The sequence below is a fragment of the Balaenoptera physalus genome (assembly GCF_965194825.1).
Source record: "Balaenoptera physalus genome assembly, chromosome: 3".
NCBI classification, from domain to species: domain Eukaryota; kingdom Metazoa; phylum Chordata; class Mammalia; order Artiodactyla; family Balaenopteridae; genus Balaenoptera; species Balaenoptera physalus.
Window position 1 is genome coordinate 85,847,124 of NC_138890.1, and position 17,630 is coordinate 85,864,753.

Sequence of the window (17,630 nt, forward strand, 5' to 3'; positions counted from 1 at the left end):
CATATGGCTGTTGGCAGGCCTCATGTCCTCAGGCTGTTGGCCAGTGATATCATGTCCTTGCCGCCAGGGTCTTTACAAAGGGCGTTTCACAACGTAGTATCTGGCCTCCCTCAGAGAGCACAAGAGAGGATGTCCAGGATGGAAGCCACAGTCTTCGTAACCTTATCTTGGAAGTGACTTCTCATCACGTCTGCAGCAGTCTGTTCACTAGAAGCCATTCACTAAATCTAGCCCACAGTCAAAGGCAGGGCGATTACGTGTGAATGCCAGGAAACGAGGATCGTTAGGGGTTGTGTTAGGTCCTCACTACCAGAAACAGTAAAAATATTTAGATATCCTCAGAGACAGTATGTTTGGAACTTCCCTGGTGGTGCAGTGGTTATGAATCCACCTGCCAATGCAGGGAACACAGGTTTGAGCCCTGGTCCGCGAAGATCCCACGTGCCGCGGAGCAACTAAGCCTGCGCGCCACAACTACTGAGCCTGCGCTCTAGAACCCGCGAGCCACAACAAAGACACGCCACTGCAATGAGAAGCCTATGCACCACAACGAAGAGTAGTCCCCACTCGCCACCACTAGAGAAAGCCTGCACACAGCAACGAAGACCCAACACGGCCAAAAATAAATTAATTAATTAATTAATTTTTTTAAAAAGAGACAGTATGTTTGCTTCAGGATAAGGAGTCATTCCCCTTCTACTGTAGAGCAAGAGAGGCCCCTTGCCTGAGTCTCCTTAAAAAGCCCCCTGACTATTCTCTTTACCTTGAGTCTTCGTCCCTCAACTCCATCTTCTTTATTGCAATCAGAATAAGCTCTTTATCTCCAAATCAATCAGTGAATCAGCTTCTGTCTCTCCCCTCTCTTTCTTTCTCTCCCTCTCTCCCTCTCTCCCTCTCCCTCTCCCTCTCCCTCTCTCTCTCTCTCTCTCACACACACACTCACACACACACACACACTCACACACACAAACACACACACACACACACACACACACACACACACAAACACACACACGTTCTTTCTGACCTTTGCTTATGCTTCTGCCTCGTCTGGTCTGCCCTGTGGCTAACTCTCCTCCTTTTTATTAGCTAAACTCTTCCTCGTGGTTCAAAATCGATAGCACTTTACTCTGTACTCCCAGGACTGAGTATATGCCATTCCTGTGTGTGCATGTGGCCTCTGTCAAAGCACTTATACTACTGTATATTTACATGTTGAGCAACCTGTCTAGAGTCTGTGTGCGGTGAGGATGGGAATATCTTACTCACTTATATCCCTAGTGACTAGCACTGTACCGAGAAAGTAGCAAGAGCTCAGTAAATGTTTGTTGTTTGGTTGCATGTGAATTGAAATACCATTATAGAAGCACCCAGTAGCTAGTGGCAGTGGAAGGAGTTGCAGGATGTCTTTCTCTGCTGCCTGTTCTCCCTACCCTGAGGGGTACTAACCTGCTGCTCCAGATTGAGAAGTATCCCTAGAGGACTAACCAACATAAAGCATGCAGACCCACAGACGGAGTAGAGACTAGAAAGGGTAGCCACTCTGAGACTCTGTTCTAGTATTCTTAATCTAACCCTAGATTTCCCTGTGTGGGTGTGAATAAGTGGGTCTTCATGCTTTTATATGCGGAGACATAAAAAAGACCTCTCAAGTTGCAACTTCTTAAAATCAGCTTTATTGAGGAAAGACTAACATACTCATTTAAAATATACAGTTAAATGGATTTCACATTACAGTTTTTTTCTGCAGTTACATTTACAAATGTAATTTTCTCTTAAAACTTTTTTTTTTTTAATAATAGCCATTCTGACAGGTGTGAAGTGATACCTGGTTTTGATTTGTATTTCTGCAATAACTGGTGACGTTGGGCATCTTTTCATGTGCCTGTATGTCTTCCTTGGAGAAATGTCTATTCAGGTCTTCAGGTCATTTTTTGATTGGGTTGTTTGTTTTTTTGATACTGAGTCATGTGAGCTGTTTATATACTTTGGATATTAATCCCTTGTTGGTCACATCATTTGCAAATGTTTTCTCCCATTCTGTAGGTTGTCTTTCGTTTTGTCTGTGGTTTCCATTGCCATGCAAAAGCTTTTAAGTTTAGTTGGGTTCCGTTTGTTTATTTTTGCTTTTATTTCCTTTGCCTTAGGAGACAGATCCAAAAAACATTACTACAATTTATGTCAGAGAGTGTTCTGCCTATATTCTTTTCTAGCATGCTTTCCATATTTATCCCTTTACACAGACTCTTCCATCATTCTCCCAAAATCCAAGGCCTACCTTTAAGTATAACTTATCTTATTCAGTCTTTAATAGTTCTTAAGCAAGTAGTTGTTTCTGTTTTCTGTCAGTATTTTATGCATTCTTCTTACTAAGTGCTCATGATATCTCAGTACAATTATTTATTTTTTCATGCCTTTCTCCAATAGAGGTTTCAAGTAGTCTTTTTTCTACTCTGAGCTCCTGGAGAACTTGATCTGTACGAAATTCACAGTTAGTTTTGTGGTAATTTAGAGCATTTCGTCACTCAGTGGAACTTTCTACCAATCAATTTATATTTAACTGAATGTGGTTTCATGCCTTTTAATTTGTGAAAGAATATTACTCTTAGAATTTCTGCAGTGTTCGGTTACTTCCACATTGTACTTTAACTGTCTTTTGCAGCAATCTTTTTTCCTTCAGTGTTTCCCTAAACTCTACTTAAGTTTATAGGTAAAAATATTCATTTTGGGCAGTTATAATGTTCACACTTTTAATGGTATATTTATTTAGCTGTTTACCCTAAAGACAGTTCATTTGGAGTACCTTAACATGAAGTTAGCTGTATTTATCTATAATCTAAATTATACTGTCTATAATTTGCTTACTTTCTAGGGTTCAACCGCACGAATAGATCACGAAACAGCCAGTGTTTTGAGTTCTAGCAGCACACATTCTGCTCCTCGAAGGCTGACAAGTCATCTGGGGACCAAGGTAATAGATTATAAGCACTGAGCACTGCCTGTGACTCCTGCCTCTGTGCCCTGCCTGCCGCGGCCCTCACCTCCACTTCCCACCCCACCGAAAAATGACTGTCAGAGCCCTAGCCAGCCTTCAGAAACCTTCCTGGGCTTTCCTTCTTCACAGAACGTTTTCTGATTTCCGGGGTCCTCTCACCTCCCCATGCAATCTGCCTGCCTCCTTCGAATCGCTACAGTCGGAGCACAGGGACTGTTTTTTGTCCTTTGCAGCATCTAGCACAGAATCTGCACATAATGAGTGTTTAATAAATACTTAGCGGATGGAAAAATTATTGAAATTGAATGTTATCCTATCCACTGCTGATAAGTGCGTTTTCTTAGGGTCTCTTAGATGTTAGTAAATATTTTGGGGGGCTTGAGAATAGTATGTTTGAAAAGAAAATAATTATTTTATTATTGTTTTAAAGCCAGGGGCTTTACCATTATATGAACAAAGATGAAATTCTAACATTACTAAGCAGTATATTTTCAGTTAAATCTAAATAATTCCACTAGTTGTTTTCACAGCATACTCTACATGGTCTTTTTTACTTTAATAATATAGTGGCTCTTAGGAAAAGCATTACTGAAATAACTAATGTCGATTTAAGAAGTGAATTTTAGAGTATCAATGGTATTGTTAATATGAAACTTAATCCTTTTAATAACTCACAATGGTTACTACTTGGGACCACTAGGATGCCAGTAACTGCTGGGAGTTGTATGTTTATTATCTCTGATCTTCTCGAAAACCCTTTGAGGTATTCTTGCCCCTCTTTTTAAAATGAGAATACTGAAGCCAAAAAAAGATTCAGACAGCTGAATCGTGTAATTAAATTGGAATTCAACCCCAGATCTGTCCAACATCAACAAGTAGTTTTCACTATAAAGAAAATGTTTAATATTCAACAGTACTATTGCATGAAAACTGGCAGCTAGAATACCATTTCCTTTTGAAGTGATTTATGTATGATAATATTAAGACCTTACTACATTTTTGAATGCCAGTTACTGTGCTATACATGTGTTATTTTATTTAATCTTCACAAAGAAAACCCTATTAGGTAAATTTCTCCATTTTGCAACTGAGACAACTGGGCCTCAGAGAATTCAAATAACTTGGTCGTGTCACACCACTCACTTGTAAATGGTGGAGTCAGAATTTGAAAGACTATATATCCACAGTTCTGTACTGCCTTCCTAATAAAACTTTCATATCTAAGAGTAGTGTGTGTTTACCCATTTAGAGTAGAGTTTCTCAGCCTCAGCATTACTGGCTGGATAATTCCTCATTACACTGTAGGATGTTTACAGCATCCCTGGTCTTTACCTACTAGATGCCCGAAGCTTTTCCTCCCGAAGTTGTGACCGCCGAAAATGTCTCCAAGACGTTGCCAAAAGTGTCTCAGGGTGGCTAAAACTGCCCCTGGTTAAGAACGACTAATTTACAGATATGATACATTTATGTAATGGCCTCTACTTTTATGCAGTAGCTCTCACTTTAAAATGAGGTTGGTCACAGTGCAGGATAACTGGGTACTGTTTCCTGTTTCTAATCTGCTTCTAAGTAAATTCTTAGAATTTATGGTCAGGGAGTAATTGATGCTTACCAGCTGCTTTTAAAAAAAAATTGAATAAGAATCCTGGCTTTGTATCCCTGTATGATCAGAGCATTCTCCTTTTTATAACAAGATATTTTTACATGTATAAGGGAGAAATCATAACTTTAACAATATTATACAGTAAGTCCCCTACATATGAACCTTCAAGTTACGAACTTTCAAAGATGCGAATGTATTGTAAACCTATTACAGTATAGTACTAAATGCCGATTGTGTTAGTTGGGTCCCTGGGCTAACTTTGTTGGACTTATGAACAAATTGGACTTGTGAACGTGCTCTCAGAATGGAACTCGTCCATATGTAGGGGACTTAACTGTAATTATAATCTGGTGAAGGTTACCAATTGCTGAGAGCTAGTACTTAGTAAGTAATAATTGCAGAAAAATATTTTCTCTTTATTGATTATGGTTGTAGATTTTAAAAATTAAAATTTTAAATTGTGTAAAGAATTTAGATAAACCACATTTCTGACTCTGCGTGTGTGTTGGCGGGGGTGAGTGTGTGTGGTGCGGGGGGAGATATGAGAGAGAGAGAGAGAAATCAGTTGATTGTCATTCATTATAATCAGTGGATTATCACCAGCTGATCCAGACAAACAGCAATTTAGGTTTATGCAAGAACCTACTTTCTCTTTTTCAACACTATATACTACCACTACTAATATTTACTCATAAACAAGTTGGTGATGATTATATTATATGGATTTTGAAATAACGCTCATTACTTCATCCTGGAAAGGGGTTTTTGTTTTTGTTTTTAATGAGTTACAATAAATATCCCATTCATCACTTCATTGGTGTTGGCTTTTGGATATTAAAGTCATAATTTTGTTTCTAAACTCATTTGGCCCACAGGTGGAAATGGTGTATTCATTGTTGTCAATGCTTGGTACTCATGATAAGGATGATATGTCGCGAACTTTGCTAGCTATGTCTAGCTCCCAAGACAGCTGTATATCCATGCGACAGTCTGGATGTCTTCCTCTCCTCATCCAGCTTTTACATGGCAATGACAAAGACTCTGTGTTGTTGGGAAATTCCCGGGGCAGTAAAGAGGCTCGGGCCAGGGCCAGTGCAGCACTCCACAACATCATTCACTCACAGCCTGATGACAAGAGAGGCAGGCGTGAAATCCGAGTCCTTCATCTTTTGGAACAGATACGAGCTTACTGTGAAACCTGTTGGGAGTGGCAGGAAGCCCATGAACAAGGCATGGACCAGGACAAAAATCCAAGTATGTTCCGTATGGTGCATGTTACAAAGCAAATGTAAAAGTTTTTGAAATGAAAACTTTAAATTAGGATGGTGTCTTTATGAATAGGCATGGGAAATTCATATTAGCCATCTACGCTGCTAACATAGTTTAAAGCTTAATTTCTCTATTTCTGTAGAAAAAATTAGCAAAGGAAAATGTTATACGTACTACAGTGCAACCACAAAAGAACAGAAAATCAAGACAGAGTCATAGCATAGCAGATCTAGAAAGAACTTGAGCGATTATGTCCTCCATCTCTTGAGATTAAGCTCAAGAAAGTGACTTTACACAAGTTCCTTCAGCTGTTAGTGACCAACCCATAATCTCTTACATTTGCATATCACTCTACTCAGTGGATACAGAGCTGTGTTACATATGTTATTTGATCCTTACAACAGCCTTGTGAAGTAGGAAGGGAAGATACTATCATCTCCATTTTACAGATGAAGAAACTGAGGCTCAGAGAGGCTAAAAGACTTGCCTGTGGCCTCACAGCTAGTGGGTGGTGGAGGCAGGATCAGAGGTCAGATCTCCTGACTCTCAGCCCAGTGCTCTTCCTACTTCACCATCCTGCTTCAGGCCATGGGGCCCCAGTTGCTGGGGTGATCAGCCTCCCAGCTCTTTGCTCAGGGAGAAACCCTTGGCCACCAGCCCCTCTCCTTCAGGAGCAGGGAACATGGGAGTTGGGACCTTTGGGGACATAACTTACTTCATTCCTGTAGCAAGAACCAAAGGCAGTAAGTATATAAGGTAAGACCTTCCTTTCACCTGATAAGAACACCCCCATGCGCGCACACACATGACAAAGGACTATTGTATCAGTATCTTGATTGCGGGAGTAGGAGAAAGAGTGATGTTGAGAACATGATCTATAAAGATTTAGATTTTTTTTAGGTAGGTATAAAGGTGAATTTATTTAAAATTTAAAAGTTTTCAAGAATAGAATACAGCAGAAATGTCCTTTATATCTATTTGTCCTAGGGATGAGGAGAACTATAGGATGCTTTACTGGAAGAACATTGTCTTTCTGGATTGTTTTCTTTGTCCACAATTATATAATGACTCACATTTTGTGCTCTTAATACCTATTCTCAGAAAAGTTAAATAGAATAAATATTATTACTTCTGAAAAATAGACTTGCTTTTTAAATTTTTATTTCAAGTAACAGTTTTGAAACTTTGTGCATAGTATTAAATGTGCAGGTTCATTTTCTTGGACACCTTGTCTTTAAATTTTTGTTTACTATCTGGTATCTGTATAGTAAGCTTTCTATACTAGGTTTATACTAGGTTTCTCTACTACATTTCTATACAGCCATGTGTCTTTAAGTTTAAATAGAGATTGCAAATAAAAAGTTTTATACCAAAATGTTTTTATTATTTCATATAGCCAATATAATTTTTAAGTTACTTGAATTATAGCATAAACCTGCATGGGACTTAGTCCAGCAGACTTGGTCAGAGGCTGATGAGAGGTAGACATTTTTATGGAACCAAAAAAAACCCTTACGTTTTCCTTTCCATGTTTGTAGTATTTATTCATCTCTTCAGCAAATACTTGTTGATTCACTAAACTGCTATGCATTAGGGATGTATTAGTGAGCCCTGAGTATTTTTTAAGTATAATAAATATCACTACTTTTGAGAAAACAAAGCATATGGTTTATGTCAATTTTATCTTTCAGTGCCAGCTCCTGTTGAACATCAAATCTGTCCTGCTGTGTGTGTTCTAATGAAACTTTCATTTGATGAGGAGCATAGACACGCAATGAATGAACTTGGTAAGACAAAATGTTTCTTAATGCCATAGAAGAATACTAAAGATTTTTCATCATTGTTGAATTAGGATATAAGGCCACTAACTTTTATTACCATCTGCTTCCTCCTTGTAGCAAATGACTATACTCTGGTTTCCAGAGGAGACAGACAGTGTCCTAAGTGGCAGAAACTGCTACCCTTGTAACCTAACTTGGGTTTTTAAAATCTTAGCCAAAGGTTGGAAAAAATACTAAATGGTCCATTCTTGCCCCTATTGTCAAGGTAGACCCTGGGTGACAGTTGACGGGGAGGGTAATTTGAATTGTTTTGAGACGTGGGGCTACGTAATTATTCTTGAACTCAGTCACTTCTGAAAGACATCAGAAGGAATTATTATTAAGATTCTCATTTATCTTCATGGTTATCAGTACTTTACTAGATTTTCATGATAAGCAGCGTGGTATCTCTGAAACCGATTAATACGGAAAAGCATTATGCTCTGATTTATGTTAGAAACGTTCCGTTAATTGTGGAAGGATTACTCTTAGGTATGTGTTCTCACATACTCTAAACCTTATATGACCTGCATTTGTGCCCCCCATTTTGCATGTAATGGTTTTTCTTTGATTTCTAGGTTCACTTTGCACATGTGGTATTTGTAAGTTGCATCATGCTGAGCCATCTCACGTGAACTGCATCGCTCTAGTCCTGCCACAAGCAAGAACCACACACTGAGTTTCCATCTTAGCGTAGCTGTGCCCTTGCTTTTTGTGCCGTTTATGTTACATTTCATTCAAGCCCCCACTTTGTATTCCTGCCACCCCTCATCATTATCATTCATCACTTATCTTAAAAGTGACAAAGTCATGACGCTCTTAAACACAGAGAACCTGAACGGCCAAAAATGAGTGTTGTCTCCTTCAGAGTCATCACTTTGGGAGGCTGTGTACTTTGTGATTTCCGCCTGCCCTCCAGCCATGCTTTTCTTCCCACAAGCCCTAGCAGTGGGCCCACTTGATTCTCTTTCCTTCCCTCATGCCCCCAGCCTCCTGTGCAACTGAGTATGAGCTTATGAGTTCTCCCCTCCTCAGTACTGTCTCAGCATTGGTGAAATTTTAAGTTTGGGTGTTTTTTTTAACGCTAGTAATAATGGGGAAAAGAATGAATAAACGGGAAAACTAATCCAATTTTTAGCTCCCACAAACGTTTTTTATAAATGTTCCTGTGTTCCAATGAACTATAGACTAGGACTGACACATTAATCATCTGAATTTCCAAGTAAAATCTAGACTCAGTATTTGTTCCTCTTCCTTCTTCAGGTAGGAAGGCTACCCGGGGCATTTCATCACAGGAGCTAGGGCAGGGGCTTTCAGGTGAGGAGCAGGATGGGGCCTCTGGGGGTGTGACTGCTGGGGATATAGCCACAGGGGATTACCTTCTTCTCACTCCTAGCCTCTGAATTTGCATTGGAGCAAAAGAAGGATCAAGGTGTGTGGACCGTGGGGAGATGGATTAAGACAGCACAAGGGATCTGACAGTGAGGAATAAGGAGGAAAGAAGTCCCAGGTGGATGAAGGGAAATTTCTAAGCCCGGTCAGCTAGGACTGTCATTTGTACATAGAAGAAAATTCTACAACTATTAGGGTCATTTAAGTTTGCACCTATTAGTATTGCAAGTTTCAGGCCATAGTATCAGTAATGTATACATTTATTAATTCCCAGCTCTGTCCCAGAAACTGTGCTAGGCACTAGGTATAAAAATGATTAAGACGTGGTCCTGACTTTCAAGGAATTCATAGTTAATTTGCATTAGTGTTTCCCAAACTAGATCATAATGATCACCAGAGGCAGTTGTCAAACCATGTATTTCTCTGGCCCGTGCGTGGTAAGCAAGCTTAGTAAAATAGAATCTCCGGAGGAGGGAACCTAGGAATCAAATCTAATAAGTGGCCCAGGTGATTCTTATGATCGGGAAGTTTTGTGAAACACCAATATATAGAATATTGATGCTGAGCCCCTAATATTTATTTTAGAATGAGGCGTTTCATGCTAATGGTGACTATCTAAACCAAGTAAAAGAAAAGTAATATACTGTTTTAAAACTTAAGTATCATCTTTCTATTATCTCTTTTTGATAAGTTTAAATTAAGGATTTTGTTAAATGTCACCTGAAGCCATTGATCCTCTACTATCTGTAAGGTTATGAGATACCATATGAGATAGTATTTGGTTCATCTGGACCACTGTTCTCTAACATAGACACCAAGAAAATGTGGAAGGATGTGTTCATGACCTTTGCATTACCTTGAAACATCCTAATATTTCTTAGGGCAACCTATTTTTTATTGTATTGATCATGAATTCACATCATATTTTTGTGAATCCATTTATAGTTTTAATGTATAGATTCTTTGCCTTAAAATTCACTGAAAGTTTTCTTTTTACCTGCCTGAAATCATAAAGGGCGCTCTCTTTTATCTGACACACTAAATTTTATTGAATGTCCTTTTTTTCATTAGCCACGTTCTTCATGGTTTTATTGGCATTGACCAAATCCTTCTTTAATCTTTGTTTTCACAATCAAGTCCTAAGATTTTTGGTTTTTCCATACAAAAGTAGTCAAGTGCCTTCTTGGGATTTTCTTTAGATCATTTCACCTTTCTTAAAACAGTATCACAGATACTGCTGTGCCAGGCAGGATTTTATGTAGGCACGAAGCATAGTATGTTTTGTTTTGGCTTTGATCGTCTGCTTTATAATCCTCAACATTTTGGTGATCTCCTCAGTACACAAGGCCACTGTCTTCAGGTCAACAATGACTCCCGGATCTGCTTCCTGGGTCAAAACTCTCAGTTCTTTTACCGGTGGTTCCTTCTTCTTTACCAAAGTAATAAATAGTGGACTTTTTTGAAGCTCTGTACTAGGCTTTCTTCCACTCTCCCTAGGCAGCATCCTCTACTCCATGGCTTCAGTTACAGTGTTTTTCAAATTTACAGCTTAATCCAAGTTCTCTCTCCTGAGATTTACACACATTTTTCAAACTGCTTATTTGACATCTTCACCTAGATGATTTTTCAGACATTTCTGACTCAGCTGACAGAAACTGAGTTTGTTGTCTCCTCCATCCCTAAATCTCTGTCTCTTCCAGAGTTCCTTTTCTCAGAAAATGGTCTTCCAGTCAACCCACTTGCTAAAGCCAGAATCTTAGAGGACATCCATGAGTCTATTCTTATCCCCTATATCTCATAAATGCTTTAATTCTGGTTCTTAAATATATCTCAAATCACTGCTCTTTTTATCCCCACCCCAAGCAAGCCTCTATCGTCTCTCCTGTTCTCCCATAGTTTGTCTTACTTGTCCCCCCACTTCCAATCATAATCCATTCTGCAGCCTACAGTCATAGGAATCTGTTTAGAACATACATCTCATTATTCCTTCCCCTGCCTTAAATCCTTGGTGAGGCACACAAAGTCTTGCATAATCTGGCCTTTACCCATTTTTGTAGCCTCACCTTGTGACCCTCTCCTTGTTGCTGTATATTTCAGGCCCAGCAGTCCTTGCACATGCTGTTTCATCTGCCTGAAATGCTTCCTTATTGTTTCTGCCCCACCCTTTTTAGATATTCATTCATCCTGTAAGTCTCAAGTTAAACATTATTTCCTCAGCCATTTTCTTGATCCTCCCAGTCTAGGTTAAGTTCACCTGTTATCTTGCCCTGTGCTTCTACACAATCCAGTACACTTAAATTAGTTGTTCAGTGGCTGTCTTTGCTCTAATCTGTAAGCTCCATAAAGACATTGGCTGTTTTTTTTGTTGGCTGTTTATCTTCCCATCATCATGGGTGGATGGAGGAAAATCTTCCTAAATATGGTTTGGATTTTCCTTAACCAAATTAATTTTTACTTACCTACATTCAAACTCATCTGTCATTGGTGCTAGTTATAAAGATTTACACCAGTGTTCCAAGAGTTAAATCCCCTGACCTGGCATTCTTGACCCAAGATAGAAGTTGGTCTATTTTGCAGATTTGCTGATTCATCTACATACTGACACTTCTAGATCATTTACAAAAATGTACCGATCCTCTTTCAGATTAATGACCTGATTGTTTAGACTTACAGTATCCAAGAATTGCCTGTTTATATTCATCTTCTCTTTTTCTGTCTAAGCCACTTCTCTGACAAAAGAATATCTCCAGTCCCATGATGATTAATATTGATGATGAATAATATTTTGAATAACCTCCATATGCATTTTTATTTTTCTTTTTATTCACTCCCTCACCATTTTGCTTCACCTTTTGTCTTTTTGTTTTGTTTTATCTTTTTACCACCCCTTCCTTTATGTCTTTTCCTTTCCTTTCCCTTCATTTTCCTCCTTGCCTTCCTACTGCTGACCACTGTGGGCATTGTTAAGTATACCCATTGGTGGGAATCAAGGGGAAAGAAAATACTAAATCCTAGTATTGGTATTTGACACTTCATGAGTATCAAAGAAAAGTAAGAATTAAAAAAAGTAAAAATTAAAAATGATTTTATAGAGTTCAGTAATAAGTTGAATAGGTAATTCTTTTTCATAAAAAAAAATAAGCTTTGCTTCATGCACAGTTTCATTTAGAAGTTTTAGTATTCCTAAGGATACTAAAAATTATTTGGAAGATAAAAATATATTAAAGTAATTAGGCCACAGAGTGTGACAATGAAGAGTGTTTGTAAAGTCCTAATAATAAAAATAAGTTACCTTTTACTGCTTACATTCAGGAAGACCTAGTGTTAGAAAACAGCCTTCTTCATCCATGACAAGATACAGTGTATGTGCAGTAAATAGAGTATAATGTTCATTTCACTCGGTAAGGCAAGGGGCTGGAGGGTGGAGAAACTGGCAGAAAATGGAATAGTTGTCACTTGTACTTTATAAGTATATTACACAAGAGTCCTTTATAATATTTTCTGTAGCTTGTAATTCTAAAGACAAAATTAAATTTATATATTCTCATTCTTTGAGGTTTTTTTCCTAATAATTTATAAACTTGGTACCCATTTGTTTTATTTTAGATTATTATCTTTTTCCTCTTGCCCTTTTTAAATTAGGGGGACTACAGGCCATTGCAGAATTATTGCAAGTGGACTGTGAAATGTATGGACTTACTACTGACCACTACAGTATTACCTTAAGACGATATGCAGGAATGGCTTTGACAAACTTGACTTTCGGAGATGTAGCCAACAAGGTATGTTTTATAAGATCCATTTCTTGTGATATCTCTGGTATGAGTTATTTTACTTTCATACAAACTACTTTTCACTGACTTTTTGTCACTCTGCTCATTAAACACTGACCAACAAAAACCTGTACTTCATACCTCACTGCATATCCTTACTCATTTGGTTGTCTTATGCCTAAACAAAGGCAAAAGATGGAACACAGTGGTGGATTTATGTAATCACATTTAAAATACTGTTCCTGGGAATGATAACAAAAATCTGGAAATCTTGGTGCAAGTGTTATACACGTGTTGGTTCCATCCGAATAAAAGATTTTAAAACCCTTTGCTTATTGTTTCTTATCATTTATTCACTTTATTTTTCCGGTTTGCCAAGAGAAGAACAAATACCAAAGGATTAGGAGGGTATTTGTCTTTCATTTATGTAATCTGGTTCTAGTTCTTTTATGGGTAAAACATTAGTTAGGATTGAATGAGACGATTGAAACTGGATTTGAAGTTTACTAGTCAAAAATAAAGCATGGCTCCAGGTTGCCTTATTATTGACCCTCTGTAATATTTGATTTACAGGCTACACTATGCTCTATGAAAGGCTGCATGAGAGCACTTGTGGCCCAACTAAAATCTGAAAGTGAGGACTTACAGCAGGTACTGCTTAGAATTTCAAATGTTTTTCTTGGCTGTTAGTGGGTTAATACCCTGATTTAGATTAATTTAAGCTGTGGCTCAGTGTTCAGCATCTCATGTTTAAATTGTGGCTACATTAACACCAAAATAGAGGAAAATAATTATATTGTAGGAATTCCTTTTGGCACTATATTAGCATTTAGAAGAAATTTATTTATTAATATATTTCTACTCTTAATATTGCGAACAAGAAAGCAACTAGTATGAATAATTTTATAAACAAATTATTCTAAAATTGATTCATTTGCAGGTTATTGCAAGTGTTTTGAGAAATCTGTCTTGGAGAGCAGATGTAAATAGTAAAAAGACTTTGCGTGAAGTTGGAAGTGTGAAAGCATTGATGGAATGTGCTTTGGAAGTGAAAAAGGTACCTTTGAAAACATTTAGTATTGCAATATGGATTTCATCTTTGGTTACTTTTTTGCTGCCATCTCCCACCCCTGAGACTCACTAATTTCTGACCCTCTTATCTTACCTATCCCTAGACTTAGACTGCTCCAAACTCCTAAAGTATTAAGCTGGAAAAGATTGTACAAAGTAGCCTAGTATAAGTCAGGGTTTTCCAGACTCAGCACTGTTGACATCTTGCACCAGATAAGTCTTTGTTTTGGAGAACTGATCTGTGCCTTGTAGGATGTTTAGCAGCATCCCTGGCCTTTGCGCAGTAGATGCCAATACACCTTCCCCTCAGTCATAACAATCAGGAATATCTCCACATATTACCAGATGTCCTCTGTAAAGGAAAAGGGACAGAATCACCCTCAGTTGCCAGTCACTGGTGTTAAGTGTTAACTCTTCGCTGCCCAAATCTCAATCTACCTGAGTCCTCAAATTCTGATAGTCACCCTGTCAAGAGGTAATCAGACCCAAAGGTGAGAAATCCCTCAAATGATAATTTGTTTACAAAAGGAAATAATCTCCAGATAGTATATCTACTTCAGAAACTAAGCTAATTTTTTTTTTAATTGAAATTTGAGAGGAACTAAGCAAGTCTTTTTAGCTAATCTGAATTTCCTTTCACCCAACCAGTCCTCCTTGATCCAGAGCCTATATGTTTTTCTCTTCAAAATTTCCTTTTCAGAGAAGGAAGAGTCTGCGGATTTTGTTTGTTTACTTATGTATTTTTTCTAAATTATATTATTTTATACCTGAAAAACCCAAGAAAATCAACTGAAGAATTGTTAGAAATAAGTATTCAACTAAATAACTGGATATAAAGATAATATTCAAAGGTGGTCAAAAGGCACAAACTTCCAGTTATAAGATAAATAAGTACTAGGGATGTAATATACAGTGTGATAAATCTTATTAACACTGCTGGATCATTATATATGAAAATTGTTGAGAGTAAATCCTGAGTTCTCATCACAATGAAAAAAATTTTTTTTCTATTTCTTTAATTTTGTGTATGTATGAGATGATAGATGTTCACTAAACTTATTGTGGTAATTATTTCATGATGTTTATAAGTCAAATCATTATGCTTTATACTTTAAACAGTGTTACGTGTCAACTATATCTCAAAACTAGGAAAAAAAGGTAATACTCAAATATACTTAGGGTCTGCATAAAGATACCTTTAAAACACTACCGAATCAGCAGAACACTTGTACTCACACTGCAGAAAAGAAGATACGTGAATAGCCAATAAGCACTTGAAAAGATACTCAACATTGTTAGTCATCCGGAAAATACAAATTACAACGAGATACCATTACAGATATTATATTGGTTAGAATTTAAAAGATGGGCCAACTGTTGTCAAGGATGTTAAGCAGCTGGAATTCTCACGCACTGCTGGCGGGAATGTTACATGGCATACAGGCATACCTAGCTTTATTGCACTTTGCAGATATTACATTTTTTATAAATTGAAGGTTTGTGGCAACCCTGCATTAAGCAAGTCTATCGGTGCCATTTTTCCAACAGCATTATTTTTCAGTTAAGGTATGTACATTTTTTTATACGTAATGCTATTGGACACTTAATAGACTACAGTGTAGTGTAAGCATAACTTTTATATGCACTACAGTATAGTGTAAACATAACTTTTATATGCACACCAAAAAAAAACATGATGTGACTTGGCTTTATTGCGATATTGGCTTTATTGTAATGGTCTGGAACCAAATCCGCAATATCTCTGAGGTATGCCTATCCAACTTTAGAGAACATTTGGCAGTGTTTTAAAATTAAACATTTACCTACCATACAACCTGGCCACCCAGGAGAAACAAAAACTTAAATTCACACAAAGACTTAACAAATATTCACAGAGAGATTATTTGTGATAGCCAAAAACTAAAAATAACACAAATGTCCATCAATAGGTAAATGGGTAAACAAATTGTGGAATACAGTTTGGCTATTAAAAAAAAAAAAAAGAATGACCTATTGATACATTCAATAATCTGCAATGACAGGAATCAGAATAGCCGTTGCCTGGGGTTGGGGTTGGATTATGGGCGGCATGAGGAAAATGGAGGGGGTGATATAAATGTTATCTTGGTATACACACACATCAAAAATGATCAAATTGCACACTTGAAATATGTGCAGTTTGTTGTTCTCTAATTATACCTTAATAAAATTATACAAAAAAAATTAGCGCCATGTACACTTTAAGACTCCTTTCTCATCAAGCTTGTGTGTTTTCAGAAAGATTTAATGTATTTGTAGGTATTATGGGAACTTGTATTGCTGCTGAATAGCTCATTATTTTATTGTCGCTCAAGGACCTCAAAGATCTACATACAAACTAATTGCTACAAACCAAGAAAGTTAGATTAAAAGACACATGCTACTGAGAAGCATAAGAGAAGACCATAGTAAATGGAAAGACATAGCCTGTTCTTGTAAAGGAAGAGTAGTAGTTTAAAGATCATTTCTCCCTAAATTCATCTATAAATTTTTAATGCAAGCCCAATCTTGGAAAAAGTAGCCCATCAGTAATTTATAATATCCAATTCTGGTTTGGGCCTGCTCTGGTTAGCAGTATTAGAATTTATTTTTTCCCTCTTTTTCTACATTCAGTGCAACCGTCATTATGAACGTTCTTTTCTCTTTTTTTAATTTGTCATCTCTTCCTTGTCAACTTCATTTACTACTAATGACCACAAGAACCAAAACTACCTTCCATGTTCCCCACGTACTGCATCATTTTACCATTCGCTGGCTCTTACTCTTCTACACAGCAGAATCTTTCCTTCACCTGCACTCTGTGCCCTAAGCGTGGCTATTTACGCAAAGCTGTTAGTCCCTTGCTCTTGTCTTCTGTATCTTCTCTACTGGGTGTAGAGAAGTAGGCTTTTTTATGTTTCAGCTATCTGTAAGAAGCCCAATATTTTGAAAATGAAAACAAAAATCCTCTGTTGCTTCTTCTAACTTCTGCAGTGTTTCTCTTTTTCCTATAAGAACCAAAACCCTGAACACATAGTCACTTGCTTCATTTCTTAACTGGCCATACCTTCTTAAGTCCTTTCTAATATTGCTTCTAACAAAATCTAGACTTATAGATTAACTAGGGTATTTCTTTTCTACCTACACCTATATTTGATACTTTTTGATCACATTCCTTACTGAATCTCTTCCCTTTGTTTTTACCACGTGTACTTCCAACATCTAATCATTTCTCCTTGTCTCCTTTAACTATAAAGCTTCTTTGAAACAAGACCTTTGGCCCTCTACATGCAGTCTTGAAGAGAGCAAATTCTATTTTCCTACCTTCAACTCTCACCTCTAGGTCAGTTGTAAGTTTAGCTCACTCCTCTAAACTCTTGCCATTTTTTTCTGTTCTCAGGATACTTGGAATGTCCCACCTTTACCTCATTCACAATATAATTAAAATTGAGCTCTTAGCCTTTTCACATCTTCAGTGGTGAAAGCACTTCTTCCCTGCTTCCTGATAAGTAGTATCTAAACCTGCTCCTACACTGTTTTATTCATTTACTACCTTGATGAAGAGAATACAATGGCTAGTTCCTTATTGGGTTAGGCCCAAAATGTTTGCCATGACATTCAGGGCCTTCTTTTACCTCTCTGACCTTACTTCCCACAATGCCCCAGCATGGACTTTGACTTCCTCTGTG

General features: G+C 37.5%; 1 protein-coding gene across 17 annotated transcripts in view; it reads left to right on the plus strand.

Moving 5' to 3' along the window:
- The window catches only part of APC (APC regulator of WNT signaling pathway), a 135,864-nt gene that overhangs the window by 107,340 nt on the left and 10,894 nt on the right, over positions 1-17,630 (plus strand). For 8 of the 17 annotated variants that reach the window (XM_082455708.1, XM_082455722.1, XM_082455718.1 and 5 more), the window contains 7 exons: positions 2,873-2,971; positions 5,474-5,852; positions 7,559-7,654; positions 8,951-9,004; positions 12,722-12,861; positions 13,426-13,503; positions 13,793-13,909. In XM_082455708.1, coding sequence (XP_082311834.1) covers positions 2,873-2,971; positions 5,474-5,852; positions 7,559-7,654; positions 8,951-9,004; positions 12,722-12,861; positions 13,426-13,503; positions 13,793-13,909 — 963 coding nt within the window. The remainder of the gene's footprint in view (positions 1-2,872; positions 2,972-5,473; positions 5,853-7,558; positions 7,655-8,950; positions 9,005-12,721; positions 12,862-13,425; positions 13,504-13,792; positions 13,910-17,630) is intronic. The other 9 variants (XM_082455724.1, XM_082455720.1, XM_082455721.1 and 6 more) reach the window with 3 other exon arrangements.